A 15,900-nucleotide genomic window follows, 5' to 3' on the forward strand; every position below is an offset into this window, starting at 1 on the left:
TATTCAGGCTTTAGTTTAAAAAGGAATAGAAGTAATGATGTCTGATCTACTGAGCGGGCCACATGGCTTTAAAGCCAGTAGCCAGTCAGATTTACCTTTAACATCAGCCTGTATCGTTGATTTCAAAGCAAAAACACTTGATGACGCCAAGGTGAACGACTGAAGTTATGTCCCTAACATCCTCTGGTGGCTTCTAACACCTGCTAACATCTAATGGCAGTTGGTAACTTGAATTGTACAGACGACCTTCAAACGTACAACGGATATCCATCATCTTGTCCTACAAAGTATATTCTAAAATGTGTCCATTCATGATAATGATATTATCATAATATCTAGAGACAATTAAAAAAATTATAATACAAATAATAATCCTGTTAATTTCTTCTTTGACTTTCTTAATTTTATTTTAAGTCTTTTTCTGGAATATTAATTACTGTGAAAATATTAGGAATAGAAAGAGACACAAATAATAATTGTAAATAGAATACATTTTTTGTATTAACTATTGATTATTCTTATGACTAATGCCTTCTATGTTGTAGCATGAAACAATTACTTTGACATAATAAAGAGAAGGGGAACAATTTGAGAGGCACTTGATTATTTACATATTTACGTATTATCATGTGCATATTACTAACCTGATAGCAGTCTTAAATAACTGTTTACAATACTGGTATACTGCAACACCCATAATTAACACCACACAGACACTACAGATTCACCATACACTGTAAATTGCATTTGTCATGACATGTCAGCTACATCCACACGAATAGGTTTAATTTCAAAACGGCATTTTAAAACTTGGGTTTCCCTTTCTATCTGACCAATCATGTTAGAGCAGGCTTTGGTTGCCCACAGGTAAACAGTCCGTGTAGAGAGAAAAAGAGGCGGAGCACATTGATCGTATTAATGTGCAGTCTTTGCCTGTATATCTGTGGTCTACACCAGAAGCTCCAAAATATTGGCCATTGCCCCAGAGACAAATTCATGGTCGGACGATAGCCAATAGGTGCCAAGATTAACAATTTATTATCAACAAGCCATTACTAGGGTTGGGTACCGAACTCAGTACTTTTAAGGGTAGTGATGGAATTACTACCGGGCAAATTTAAGTTCATGTTAAATCAGTCTGTGCCAAATTTCAGTACCTGTGAGCGCATCTGGGAGAAAGAATATGTATACGTGAGTGAAAGTGAAGGAGAGAGTATATGTTAGATAAAGAGAGAGAGCAAGACCATGTGATTCACCCCCCTGGAATGTGATCAAGCCAAGCTCATTTCTGATCAGTGCACACAGTCAGATCAATGGCAAGTCGATGGCGCCCAGGGAGCCATGCACGGCGCCTTGACATGGACCAAGAGACTGTCAGAGTGCACACAGCCCGGCCACAGCTCAACCAAGACAGACACCCAGGGAGCCACGCACAGCTCCACTGCAGTATTTTCGCTTACAATATTCATTTGGGTCTTTTCATACATGTTTGGATGGTAAAAAGTGATTTACCGGCTCTGTCAGTAATTTACTGCTCCCCTCTGTGTCTCTATCATTCGCACAGCCAACCAATTCTAGCCAAACCGAGCACGCCCTGCCATCTCCTCCAGCTCTCCATACATTGACTAAGTTTACAAAGTCTGTTGTTTTTACCCAGTCTGAGTTTTCACATGGGTCCGATCACACTGTTAGTGTGTGTGAACGTGTGTCAGCACGACAAGACGAGACAGGCCAAATTATGAATGAATGCACAGCTATGACGAAAGATTTGACTTATTGAAGAAAAGTATCTATCATTATGTGGTAATAAGTGTTGATCTTGTGGTGTAATTTCAAACAAATCAACATCTAAACATAGCGGATCAGATGCGTCAGCAGAGTCTGTGACAGACAGAGAGAGAGAGAGAGAGTGAGTGTGTGTGTGTGTGTGTATGCGCGTGCCACTACCTCTCCCCCAAGTTCTAGTACCCAACCCTAGTCATTACTGATAAGAACCAGGAAGCAAACGAGAGTCTCTGTGTCAACATTTGCAAAAGTCTCTTTCTGTCTGTGCAGACTAAAACGCAAACCCCAGGGTTTTCAAACTAAAATGGGACAAGCACAGCAGCATTTCCAAAAGCCTCCATTACATATATAACCTCAAAAACTCCAGAGCAGTGTGGACAACAATGGATAAATGTAGCAGCAGCACATATGATTTGTTGAAAGTAAAATCAGAATCAGTGTGGTTGCAGTCATAATTCAAGACGTTCACCAACACCAATGACCTGCAACTAAGCTTCAGTATACTTTAAATGTTTTCTGTTTGGTTTAGCCTTAAGCAGCATGCTACAGTATGTCTTTTATTTCACCATCCATGTGAGGAGTACCTTGAACATCACAGATCTTATGTTAACCAAAATATTTAAAATGATCTAACATCTGAATCTCACTAACTCAGATACTTAAAATTAACATAACATTAATCTTCAATTACTAAACTCACTAGCTTATAATAGCACAACAGACATTACTTGTATTTCATTCCTAAAAGCCAAACCCAGGAAGTCAGACAAAGGCAGCAAAATAATATGCACTTTGCTGTGTGTCCGGTATTAAACAGTGGTCTTAATTAGGGGAAGTAGTTCTGTCAGATAAGTGGTTTGGAAACTTCAGGGCATTTTCAAATGACTTCTAAAATGTCCCTGTGCTCAACTTACAAAAACAGTTGTATGTCTATGCAGCAGCAGCATGTATCATTCTCATTTTGGGAAGGGAGGCTCAGTGTTACATGGGGAACTTTATGACGACAATGTAATGAGATCGCAAAAGAGGAACAATGGAAAAGTAGTCCTGCAATATTGACGTGTATAAAAAAAACGTTTGTCATCACCAGCGTGACTGTTGGGCTTCACAGGTTATGACTGGGAAACTGGGAAACTGGGAAACTAATTTGCAGTTTAGACACAAATAAACACAGAAAAATCTACCTTCAAACAATCTAAACAAAGTCCCTCTCACATGGTTAAAGCATCATGAAATCAGAGCAGACTGCACATTGCGCTGCATGAGATAGAAGTTCAGAAAAATGTTTTAACTTTGCAAACCACAGTGCAAGTACAAGTCAATCAAATCCCATTTCAAGAAATATTCGAGTGCCAATGCATGCCAATCAAATCACGCTTATGTAAATACAGGTCCTGCCTGACCTCAAATCTCAAAATGAGCCTGAAGAGAGGAGGCAGAGGCAGCTGGTGAACCTGATGTGTGTATCTGGTTGAGGACTTAAATTTTCTTGTACTTCCCTTAGCATTGCATGGACAGCTAAAGCCTAGTTCACACCACGATTTCAGCCCGATTTACCAGAATTAGAGAGACTTGGTGTGTTGCAGACTCCATTAGGCAACATTACAGAAAGGAAACTCACATTTCTCTTACACTCTGGTGGTGCCAACAGTAAGGTAGATCAGAGCTGTGGTTATTAAAAATGGATGAAAATCTGACATAAGAACACACTACAAATATACATTTCCAAACCTAAAGGAAATATATTCTTGACTCTTACTCAGTTTTTCCAGTTTGGGGTGTTACACCATGTCAAGGTCAGGATAGAATGGGCCAGCAAAGAGTGTGAGAGTGAAAGTATCAGGTGTTGGTTTCAGGTCTCAAATTCAAAACACCTCTGTCAAAAGTTTCCTTCATGATTTGAACTTATGTAATCTATCCTCATACTGGATATAACTTATATAGGACGGTTTGATAGAAACTGATCTGGATAAGTAGGATATCTAATGAATAACAATAAAAACATCTATTTCATTGTATCTAAAATAAATAAAGCATTTTTGTTTGTAAGGTCTACATTTTATGATCTAACCTATTAGAGACAGTGTATATTATTATACTACTATCTGGTTCCTTCTTTCTAGTTTCAGTACACTGTACTCCAGTCACAGTGAATTGGAACAGATGAGAAGTAGGAAATTGAAAAGAATAAATTTGACTTTCAAAGCGAGTCTGACTAGATACACAGTAATTTAAGGAAGCCATGTGCTTTGTTGCTATCCTCTGGACTAGTCCTCTCTTATGTGGCTTGCATATCCACTGGTGGGGCTGCAAATCAGACAAGCCTAAACAGGTCAGACAGTAAGGATATATGCGCCGAGATGAGGGGGGTGTCAGTGGGAGTGCTTAAGTGTGTTACTTGTAGGTTTCTCCATATGCTCAGTGATTTATTACTGTGGTTTTGTGCTATTCCAGCTCGAGACTATTCAAGAGAAAATGTGGGGGTAATGCTTATTCTTAATGATTATGTGTCATACATGACACATCTGATCCTGTATATGCATGTGTTTCAGCAGAATTGTGAAACATAATCCTGAACATGCTGTGCAGATTTCATCAGAATGCTTTTCCATTTCAGCAAAAACCCATACTGACCAACTCTCTGTACCATCTCTTCTTCCTCTTTACTATTTACAACCACCTCTTTTTTTAACAAATGCTCTTCTGCGCTCATCCATGTACCACTTTGCTTTGGCATGTATGGCCAACGCAACTCCATCACCTCCACCGCTCCTATCTTTCTCTCTGACTGAGCCCTGACTTCTCTCCCTGGAAGGGTTGCTATCCCCTGGGGGCCAGTCTGTCTGTCAATGTCCAGAATGGGCTGAGCCCAGGAAACAAAGGAGAGGTAAGGAGAGGAGAGGAGAAGAGAGGAGGGCTGCAGCAGAGGAATGCAGGAGGTCTAGGGGAGGGGGGTTTCAAAACATTCCACTGTTCACAGTGAGCGTATTCATACTTTATTTCATTCACGTTTCATTATGTCTGTGCACATGCCCTCAGTTTCATACATGCAGGCGCTCACACTTGTATATTGACTTTTACCACAGATGCACAACCTTTGCAAAAAAATAAAAGCCTGAATGCTGCATTGTGAATGGAAGGCCACTACACTATAGTATTAAGTAGTTATTACCTCTATATATTGTATAGTAGAAAGTATAACACTAGTTTAAAGGACTATTATCACATCAAGTCATTCTGTTATAATCATGAATGTACTTTGATTGACAGAATAATAAATAGTATGTCTCCATAGAGATGAAGTTAAAGTTACAACCTGAAGCAGACGTACCTGAGAGTGGACCCTGTAGTTCAACCCTCTTTGTTCGCGCTGCACTTTCTAAAGCAGCCCCGATGTGCTGTTTCAATCATGCTACTGTTACATTCTCCTGTCAGAGATAGGCAGTGAGGTCTCACCTGGCTTGGTGATGCTCTGGAAGTAAAGCACGAGAACCAGGAGCGAGCCGAGGCACGTTGCCAGGAACAGGCGTCCTCCTCGGGGCATCCTCATCCTGAAGCCCGGCTCTGCTGGCGGAGCCCCCGACCCCTCGTCGCCTCTTCGACACGGTTCATGCGGGACGACCCGGCCAATGATGCGGGGGGGGACTCTCCGAGAAACCGCGGAGCCCGACTACGGGGAAGTTCCACGTGCCAACAGCCACCCCCAGGAGTCACGTTGAACCGGGCAACTTAACGTTAGTTATCCGTTAATTCAGACGCTCGTGTGGGGCATGAGCCCAGGACCCGCTGCGCTCGGTGCCGGGTTTAAAGGACCGAGTTCATTCAGCAACGGTGACGAATGAAGCGAGGCCACCGCAGCTGAAACCTGGAGTAATGTCGCGGTGCCATGACGGGTCCTGAGGAGACACAGAGTTCAGGCTGAGGAAGTTTCTGTGTTTGTCGGAGCTGCGCTAACTTCTCAAACATGGAGGGGGCACTGTGCCATGACGTCACACACACCCCTCTCTCTCGCGCCCTCTGCCCGTTTCACTGGCCGCTGTGCTGCCTTCAGGAACTGTAGGACACATTGACGCTCCGATGGAAAAGTTTGTGAATGTATTAAAGCGAGCTCTTTGGTGTTTCGTGCTTCTAATACAGTACGCAAGAAAATCACTACTTTGTGGAAAAGCAGCCAGTACTATTTCTGCGAAGTAAACAAGCGTTACAGTTTGCACACTGTCGGCTGGTTAGATTACAGTCTGCAGCTAATCTAAGGTGAAAAGCATTGGGTTACATATTGGGAGAGCACCTGAAGGCATCATTACAGTTCACGCACTCTTTCTCTCGTGCCACTGCTCCACTAGTATTAGTATTAGTAGTTATTGGCAGTACAATAAGAAAAACTGCTGCGTGCAATTTCCATTATGAACATATACTAAAATAAATAATATAGGAAATATCACACGAATATCCTATATAGATAGATATGAACTTAAGGTAAAACCATACTGTCAAAAATACTTTGTAAGGTTTTTTTAGTGCATTCAATTTTCACATTTATTTCGAAAAGGTGTTCGTGTCTGTTTGTTCACACAGATGGTGAATATTAGGTGTGGGAAAAAATGTCAGTCTTCAAAATCATCAAAGCTAAATGACACTGAAGTCTGAAAAATTAGCTGATGTGAACATGCTCACTACTAATATAGGCCTTCACCTGATGTGAAATACAATATGTCAGATATCTCTAATCCACGTTTTAAACTATTTTCTATTCCAAGAGGCAGCAGGTAACAGTAGTGTGCTCCTGGTGTGTCACTGTTAGAAACATAGAAAATAGCCGCAGTTCTTTCTTCTGGATTGGTAACCATCATTCAATGTAACATTTGATGTCTAATAACATCAAATATGACTAAATATAACTACATTGGTGACCAAATAACTCTTTATTTAGATGCTAAGAGTTTGTAAACTGTAAAGCAGGATGCAAATGTCTTTGCTAGACACAACTTCCATTTTCCTGTCCAGTACCAATGTAATACAGCACCGAATTCACACATCAACACTTTCAACCCCATCATCACTAGAGGGGGAAATGTGTTTGACAAACTGTAAGCATCAATAATGGAGGATCATGGCAAATGACCCCAAATAAATTGGTGTGTGGATTAAATCTGTCAGAGTGATCAATAACTGTTTCAAGATTCCAGTGTGTAATTCCCTGTACCCCATTTACCCAAATATAATGTGTGTCAGTTTTATTTACTGAATAAAACATTTTTCAGACACAGACTCAGCTTAGCATGAAAAATAACAGTGTCACAAACATACACTAACTCTGATACAATAGATTGAATGTGTCTGTGTGTGTGTGCGTGAGTGACTACACAGATTTTGCAACATTTGCTTATTTAAAGTGCATTTGTCCACAATTAGACCAACATTGAATGCTGCAATTGTTCATCAAAACACGTTCTATTGTTCCTGCTGTTGCACTTAATGGTTTACAACTGTCACTTAATCAAAGTAGAATATCATTTGGTACTGTTATATGAGGGGATAGACAGGGAATAAGTTGGACAAAGAGAAATGCACAGAGTAATTACAAAAAATGATTGAAAATTCCAAAGTGATGTTAGCTTGAGGGTATGGGAGGAGATGGATAGTGCTACAGTGTCAGTGTCAGAACTGGATTTTCCCTTAAATACAAAACTGCTTACTCCCGGGGCAGTATTTAACCTGTTCAAAGTCTATAGACGTGGCAGAAACAGAGCCAGTGCCAGGTCAGCGGATAACACAACCATTTATACTGCCATATCTAAGAATGCTGTAATTATCCACACGCCCGTCATTAGACCTACAACCTGCAGTGCCTGCTGGGTTCCTTGGAAACACATAACAGAGATCCCAGACCTAAGAATGAGAAGGGATTGTTTATGGATAAATCTGTAAAAAAAACATTTAGCATGTTTTGGCCATAGACTGTATGTAAAGATGGACATGAGTGCTCCCAAAAAAGTGAAGCCAAAGCATCTTGATTACCCACCCCACAGCAGAACAGGTCACAAATGAAGCCAAAATATCCCAGATACAAACATTGCATTTGCAGACAAGGTCAGCGCAGTAAAGTGATCATGGGTGGTGCTCTATTTTGAAATGAATGCAACCGATATGTTCCACTTCCTCCCATCACCCCTCTGATCAAAGCTACACTCCCAAAACACAAGAATGCATGCTGACTGAAAACTGCTAGAAACCGACACTTCCATGAGTCTCCTGCTAACTTCTGGCTATTGTCTCAGTTTCCACGGTGCGGACAGGTTGCTTATTAACAGAGAGATACACCAGTCAATCATTTGACTCTGTCTGAATCAAATCTTCAGTCATTTTTATTATGGTCCTGTAACAGACAATGGATTTTAAGGGACAGTTGGCAGCATTACTTGCTCTATTAGTGCCACTGTGGTTTTCTTTAATGCCATCCTTTGTTAATAATAGTGTGAATAAGATTAACTAATGAGTGTTTAACAGAACATGAAATCAAATCTGTTCACCCATAACCCTAATGATGGATTATAACAATGTCATGAGTCATCTCACAATATGAAGCCATGTTGTACCATTGTGCCCAGCATACAGTAAACAATTAAATATTTGAAAAATGGTTCATATAGACAATCAGTCAAAGTTGAAAAAAGACCCAAATCGCTGGAGAAATAAAAGGTGGAATATAGTCATTTAAGAGCCCGATTGCACGTCAATGAATCCAAGCTTGGAGAAATCACAGTCTTAAAGTCTATTTAATTTATGCCTAACTGAAGTAAACGTTTGCATTTTTCCATCCAGCTCGTGCTGTAAGACCTGCAGTTGGCGGTCGACTTCATTACCAGCCTTTGATCTCATATGGTTTTCTGTTTGTGGTGCTGGGATGGGCCGGATTGACTGGCACTAGTGTGGAGACATCCCATGTAAAACTGAAGGACAATAATAGAGTCTCAGAACAAGCTTCACAGCAGGGACATTTTCCTGGACATGAAAATGAGTCCGTTTTAGAACAGATTTAATCATAAGTCTGTAAAAGCAGCCTGTAATACACCAAGTGCGTTTTCAAACAGCCATCAACTGGTCACATTAGTGAGAAAGACACAGAGGGCATTTAGTAGATTTTTCATCACACTGTACAATGTCGGCTGACCATACCTCTCTCCCCTGCTTTAATTTAATACTCAATGCTCTGAAAGGCTAAGTCTAAATCAGGTTCACTGTATATTCACATTTCCAGACTCAAAGTGCTTGAAAACCCTAAAATTATGCAAGCAACTGCAAACCATCCTCCCTCAATCAATCTTTCAACCTTCTGAGCCAAAGTGAGAACACGAAGAAAAAAAACAACCTCCCACAAAACCCCATGACAAGAACAACCTTGCTTGTACTTAATGTTCAGTGTGTAATGACCATGTGCCTTTCAGATGCAGGCAAGCCACTAATCTGGGCAACATCAATACGACCATAGGATTCTGTCTATGTAAACATGTAACATGCAGAGGGGGCCCTGCTGCACATGTGAGCATCATGTTCAAACCCTGGCAGAAGCTATGTCTTTGTCACATCTGTCAGAGGGGTTAAAATCCTACCAAAGACTGTGTAGGTTTACTCTTCATGTTTGAATCTAGTTTGTGTACTAGTGGTAACTGGATTGCAGTTTTACCCATGGTTGATCTACAGGTCGGGTGGGAAAAGTCGAAAAAATGAACATATCTGATTAATAGTGACTGAGTTTGAGTTGGTAAAATGGGCCAATTGGACGAGTCATCAGAGAACAATTTGCTTTCTTTTTGGTAGAAACAAGGCCGCTCATGCCCACGGCTGCAGCACCTTGCAAAGTAAATCTTGTACATTCCTGTGACAAACGCTGCGTGCTCATTCAGTCGGGTGCATCATTGAGGTGAGGCGGAGTCACCAAAATCATGGCACAGTGATGGGTGGATGAGTCAAGCATACATGCAGATTAGGACATCACAGCTGATCTGTGCATGTCTATCACTGTGTACTGGACTGTGTTGGGGCGGTCACACTTGGTTTCCATATTGTTTTGTTAATAATCAATAGAAGGATACATATGATGCATGTTCAGTTTTTCTCTTTCCTCTCGCTGTCACATCCCTGTGTTAAGTCAAGTTTAAGTATCTTTTTTGTCATTCCTCAGATTTCCTCAGACTGTTTTATTTTGAAACTCACATCTGGTCTTTTTTCAGGTCACTTCCCCCCTGTGTCTCCCTTTCCTCTCTTACCCACCCTGTCCTCCCCCGTCACACCTGTGTCTCATTGTCTCCACTTCCCTTAGTATTCACTCTCTGTGTTTCTCTCTTATATCTGCTGGTTCGTCTTGCAACCTTAGAGTTTAGTGTTCCAGCATTTTATTTGTCATGGCCCACGGGTATGACCTTCATCCTCCTTATGATTTAGCCATTCTTGGTACTTCTGCTTTTCTGGACAGATTCCTGTGTATCAAACTTCCACATTAAACACCATGAGCCTGAACCCGCCTCTGTCTCTGTTTTTCATTACCTCTGACAGTGTGATATAGTGTGCTATATAGATTTTTGTGTCTGTAGTAAAGGGAGCTGCTGTCCCCTACAGAAAACACATATTCTGGAGTTCATTTCTGAAAATGGCTTAAGTATTACATTAGCTTGCTGAAATACAAGTTGTACTTGGATTGAGGAGCAAAATAAGCGTATAGAGTATACAGTCTGAATTATTATTTTATCAAAATATTGTTTAATGATGATGTAAACTGTAAAGATTTATAATTGAATGTGACAAAATGAGTTCCCTTCAATGAACAAAATAATCGTGTGATTAAATGACCAAATAACATTACGTAACATAACATAAAGCAGAGCAGCCACCAATATTTTCATTAAGTACCAAACATTTTGATCAGTAAAAACCTGTTACTCACACTATGGATCAATTGGCTGGCCGTGACTTGTAGCTCACGCTAAATGTTATCAATCCTCTGACAGTTTCGACCATTATAGTTCTAATCAAGCAAAATGCCACCGTGACAAAAGAGAGACAGGCAGGGAAAACGTGTGTGCCTTAACCATGAATGGACAATAAGAAGATGCGAACAAATACTGTCTGCCTCAGAGTTGTGTTTTAGCCTGTATCACGGCACAGTCTGACAACACAACATGTAAACCGTACTATATTGAAACATTGAGTACAGTTTATCATTTCTTAACAGCCCTGAGGGAAAGAATCAAGCTCACACTGAATGCAGCCAACCACAACTCCTGATCAGGCAGAAATCTGACCCAGTTTTAGAATAAATCATAACTCAAAATATTTGGGGTAAAATCAGAATTCATCTGTACAGCCTCTGCCCAGTTCAATCAGACATTTCCAACACGCAAAAACTCTTCTTCAGACAAACCCCTCCACTGTTTATTACTTTTTTCTGGATGATGCTTCAGATGTTTCTTAGAAACTAGTTTACATATGCCGTACCAGATCAGGTTTAATGCTGCTACCTGATTTACTAAACCAATTCATGGTGGTAAGATCTTAACTTAATAATAAACAAAGAAATATGTTTATGAATATTTAGTACAACCTTAGAAGTGGAGTGGAACTTTGTGCCCTCTAGACACCCACCGCCCCCCAGGTCTCAAACCACTGTTAACTGCTTTGACACCCGGTCTCATTTTACTGTCTGTGTTCCATCTGATGAGGCTATTTAGTCGCCCTATAGGAGATTATAGAGACTGTGGAAACAAACCCATTACTTGCACCATGGAAAGCATGAATCACTGTGTGTGTGTGTTTTGTGTGTGTGTGTGTGTGTGTGTGTGTGTGTGCAGACTCATTTCCTTTCAGCTGTAGGTATAATGGTGCATGTTAAACGCTGAAGTAGACAAGCTCCATAGACATGTTGCAAACAGTTCCTTGGGGTCTTTCTCTTGAAGGCTTCATAAACCTGTGTGTTTTTATAACTCGCAGACAACTGCCAAAACAAAACTGAATTACATGTCTTAATAAGGTGCTGCACCATCAAAAGATGCCAAGACACCTTCAATATGTGTCTGAAACTCAGCTGGAGGGGCACAACACCATCCCTCCACAAGCCATGACATCATCTGATGTTTTGTTGATGACGACTGAAAAATATCACGTCTCACGCGGCACGGCAGAGTTTTTGTGAAGCGCTGGGTCGAGATCTGAGCCACCATGTGTTTTTCTTCTGTTTTGTTTTCATGGTCATCAAGACCATTTGCTGCCCATTTGTTTCCCGAGCAAACTAGGGACAGTAGCTGACTCCCATCAAGACTCAAATCACCAAGTGAGAACAGACTGGCCCTGCGTTTCCTTGGGGGTGGGGGGTGGTGGCAGGTTGAAGTTTGGTGTAAACTGATTGCATATTTTGTATTGTATTGCATGCATGTATGAGACTACATTTTACTATGGTGGCAGAGGACAATGTCCCATATTAAGGTTTATTGGAGACAGTTGTAGATTAGAATAAAGCAAGATATCGCAGAATATTACATTTATTACATGACATTTCCAATATATATTTTTTTATTATTATTATTACTTTATATTCTGAATCTCTGCCTAAAATGACATGTTTGCCTTTTTTTTCAACTCAATATACAGGCAGTGTCACCATATGATATAACATAAGGATATAAGGCATTATATTCATCACAGCATGATGAAGCAGTACCCTCGCACATGAGACTGCAGTATTGTGTACCTTTTTTTGCTCTTTCTAATTTCTTTTACTTGTTTTGTCTGTTTTGACAAAACATTGTCCTTGTCGGCTACAGCTGAGTTTTTAAAAGCTTTACAGATTCTGTACAGTAATGATTGTCAAACGAAGGTCTGAGGATTCCTGGGGTTCAGAAAACAAAGTTATTGATCTTAACTATGTATTTGACCTGGTGAAGCAGAGGCTGAGCCCAAAGAAACTGCTAAAGCAGCTGGGTGAGGATGCAGCAATCGTCCAGAGGGAGAAAGCTCTGGGGGAAATCCAAGGTCAGAGCTGCAGAGACGCTGAACTAATGGCTGAGTTTCACAACAGCAACAACACTGCAGGAAACAGTGTGAACTTGATCGGCTCAAAAAACGACTTGAAGCTCAGCAAGACTTTGAGACAATCAAAGCCTCTTACGTTGCTTAGCTGGAAAACCTGACAAAGGTGAACACTGAAGTAGCAGCTACCCAGAGGTAAATACAGGAGCTGCTGAAGGTCCATTTAAAAGAGTGGCAAGAGGAGACGGCCAAACAAGCTGCTGAAGCAGAACCTGCAGGAAAGGGAGCAGGACGTGGCTGAGAGGAAATACACGCTGCTCTTCAGGATGGAGCCCAGGACGCAGGAGATGCTGGATAAAAAGTCGCAAGTGAACAAAATCTACAGCGTCTCCATGAAGACTGCACACACGCCTCATCTTCTTTTCTTTTTTCTTTCTCCCCTTTCCCACCCGCTCCACTCCATCCAGGGGATATTCTGAATTACACATAAAAATACCAACACTTTGTTAAAGGGAGAGTTAGCTGAAAAATAGTGAAGTGTTGAGTGTTGAGTCCAAAAAACACTATTGAAATAAACAACTGCAACTGGTGTCCACTCCTCTGGAGCCGTGTTCATGTGTGGATCAAAGAGGACATTTAGGCTAAAAACACAATGTAAATGATCTCGTTTCTGACTTGTTTACAGACACTTAAATGACACCACAGGAGCTGTATGGAAACATTTCATGTTTTTTTTCTATTGTTTTATTATGATGGAAGAATTGGTCACCAGTTACTTCAATTATACTGGATTTGGCTGCTACATTGTTTACACCTGAAACTCCAAAAGTACACTTCACCCACTCCTCCATCGGCATAGTGGTGAGTAGATAATGAGTGAATTTTCATTTGTGGAACTATCCCTTTAGGGCAGGGTAATCCAGCTATTTTCTACACCATTATTATTGGTAAACGTATCATTATCTTAACTTGCCATCTATTTAAAGGAGAGGAGCATGAGGAGGTTTTCAAAGTTAGGAGAGCTGCAGTCAAACAGCTGCTGGTGCTCAGCATGCAGGAGAGGCAGGTGCACTAAGCCAGTGTTGAGTTTCACTTCTGGCTGTGAGGAAATGAGCTCAGTCAGTCCATCCTGTCTGACGCACAACCAACAGGCACATCCAACGCTTCACCCTCAAGGACGTAATGTGTAATTTGCCAAACCACAGATCACATTCAGTGGCAATAAGCAAGAATATATTTGCAATCTCATCGTGAACCTCCTTTACTGTGAGACATTCATTCATTCACATAATGAATCTGCTCCACCGGAGGGCAAGTTTCTTTCACAGAAATGTCAAAAAGGAGACTTTCACACTGCAGAGCCTCTAATCCTGAAACCAACAAAAAAAAAAATTTGCGGAGTCACACCCATCAGACGCCCAACCTCCAAACCCTTCTTTCCACTTCGCTGTGAAATGGGCAAACCGTTTCCTGTATTGGCTCTGAACGCCGACAGAAATCCTGAGATGCAGAATCATCCAATGTTAATGTAATTCCTAGGAATAACGGGCTGACAGTTCTGCAGCTATGAAACTCATAGGCAGCAGATATTCATTTTAATGTATTGTTGTCTTTAAACCAAAGCAACATCTGTTAACATCATTTTGCATTGACTGTCCTGTTTGACTGATCGGTCTGACTTGGTTTGGAGCATCTCACACTTTTCAGCATGTAGTAGCTTCTTGTGTCCCTGCCTAGAAAATGAGTCAAGATTTAACCTTGCATTGCAAATTCAACTGTGGTGAAAGCTGAATAAAGGTCCTTCAACAACAGTAAATGAATGAAGTCTTTGCACAACAACTTTCATAAAGTGTTTTTGTAATCCGTCGGTCAATAAAATCGTTACGCACAGAGACCTTGCACAATGAATTCGATATGTTTTATTGTTCATTTCCTTCTGAAATTTTGCAGTAGTGGATAAAATGGAGTTGAGAATGAAGTTGATATTGTGGTCCTTTTACTTCTTCAAAAAAAGAAAACATTGTGTCCATCCAATCCTGAGAAGCCGTCAGGAACAAGGACAATTTTATCTTCTAAAAAAAAAAAAAGCTGCAAAATTATCCTGATCTTTCCCAAGTATATTTCAGAATGTCAGTGGTCTGGTTTGATAGAGGAAAACAAATTTCCATGATCCAATTGATCATGAACAGTGGCTGGCAGTATAAGGACACACACAAGGACAGACACTGAATGCTCTCTGGCTCTGATATTCAAACAACTCTCTGAAACACAAATAAAACTTTTTGGAGATATTTTGACTCACAGAAGTTTCAGAGTCAGTGTGCAAACGTGATTGACACAACGTAAGGTCTTGGCGTGCACTGACCTTTAGTCTTTAACTCGCCAACTCTGGTCTGTGCACCACATAATTCTCCACCAGCCCTTCCTGTGCTCTCCTCCTCAAAGCCCAGCCGTCGGTGTCAAAAATATGGCATTTAAATTGGCATTTAAATGCCTGGTTGATCCTGTTATCACAAGTGCGAAATAAAATCCCCACAGAAAGATAAACTATGAAAATACTGAACCAAGGAGGCGATCCAGCAAAGGACAGAGGTTTCACTCTCTTTCACATAAATCAGCATTAGACTTTATTGAGTTCTTAAAATCCTACCAACCACAATGTAGAAAAAATGACCATCTTGGGAATTCTGAGCTGTAGACTGAGTGCTCGCTCCTCATAAAAGCTTTCCCAGAGGATTTCTTTATGTGCTGTATTAGATTTCGGCTCTGGTTCTCTGGTGAAGACAGCAAAATGATTTGTTGAGTTCTGCAACAAGTAAAGAATCCAACTGAGACTCACAATTACAGTTTAAATTGTATAAACTCAAGGACAAGCCTGTTTTATCTCAGAGAAATAGATTCCAAATTTTAACATTTGCTGAGGTTTTTCTTGTCACTCTTCTTTGCACCATCTGTATTGTGACATGAAATATTCCATGGCAAGTTTAAGTTTAAAAGGTTTCCCAACATTTTGGCAAATCAATGTGTGCAATACTTTTTCCAGAGTTACATGAGAGGATTTATCGTACTGTCATGTTTGTCTGTTTAATATGAATC

The 15,900-nt window shown here is 40.6% G+C and overlaps 1 protein-coding gene across 2 annotated transcripts in view; it reads right to left on the bottom strand.

The window, feature by feature from the left end:
- The window catches only part of LOC109630527 (carbohydrate sulfotransferase 11-like), a 25,907-nt gene extending 19,651 nt beyond the window's left edge, over positions 1 to 6,256 (bottom strand). The window contains exon 1 of one of the 2 annotated variants that reach the window (XM_020088778.2): positions 5,242 to 6,256. In XM_020088778.2, coding sequence (XP_019944337.1) covers positions 5,242 to 5,335 — 94 coding nt within the window. In that variant the 5' untranslated portion in view covers positions 5,336 to 6,256. The remainder of the gene's footprint in view (positions 1 to 5,241) is intronic. The other variant, XM_020088779.2, reaches the window with a different exon arrangement.
- Positions 6,257 to 15,900: the final 9,644 nt, after the last annotated feature.

The sequence above is a fragment of the Paralichthys olivaceus genome, chromosome 6, assembly GCF_024713975.1.
Source record: "Paralichthys olivaceus isolate ysfri-2021 chromosome 6, ASM2471397v2, whole genome shotgun sequence".
NCBI classification, from domain to species: Eukaryota; Metazoa; Chordata; class Actinopteri; order Pleuronectiformes; family Paralichthyidae; genus Paralichthys; species Paralichthys olivaceus.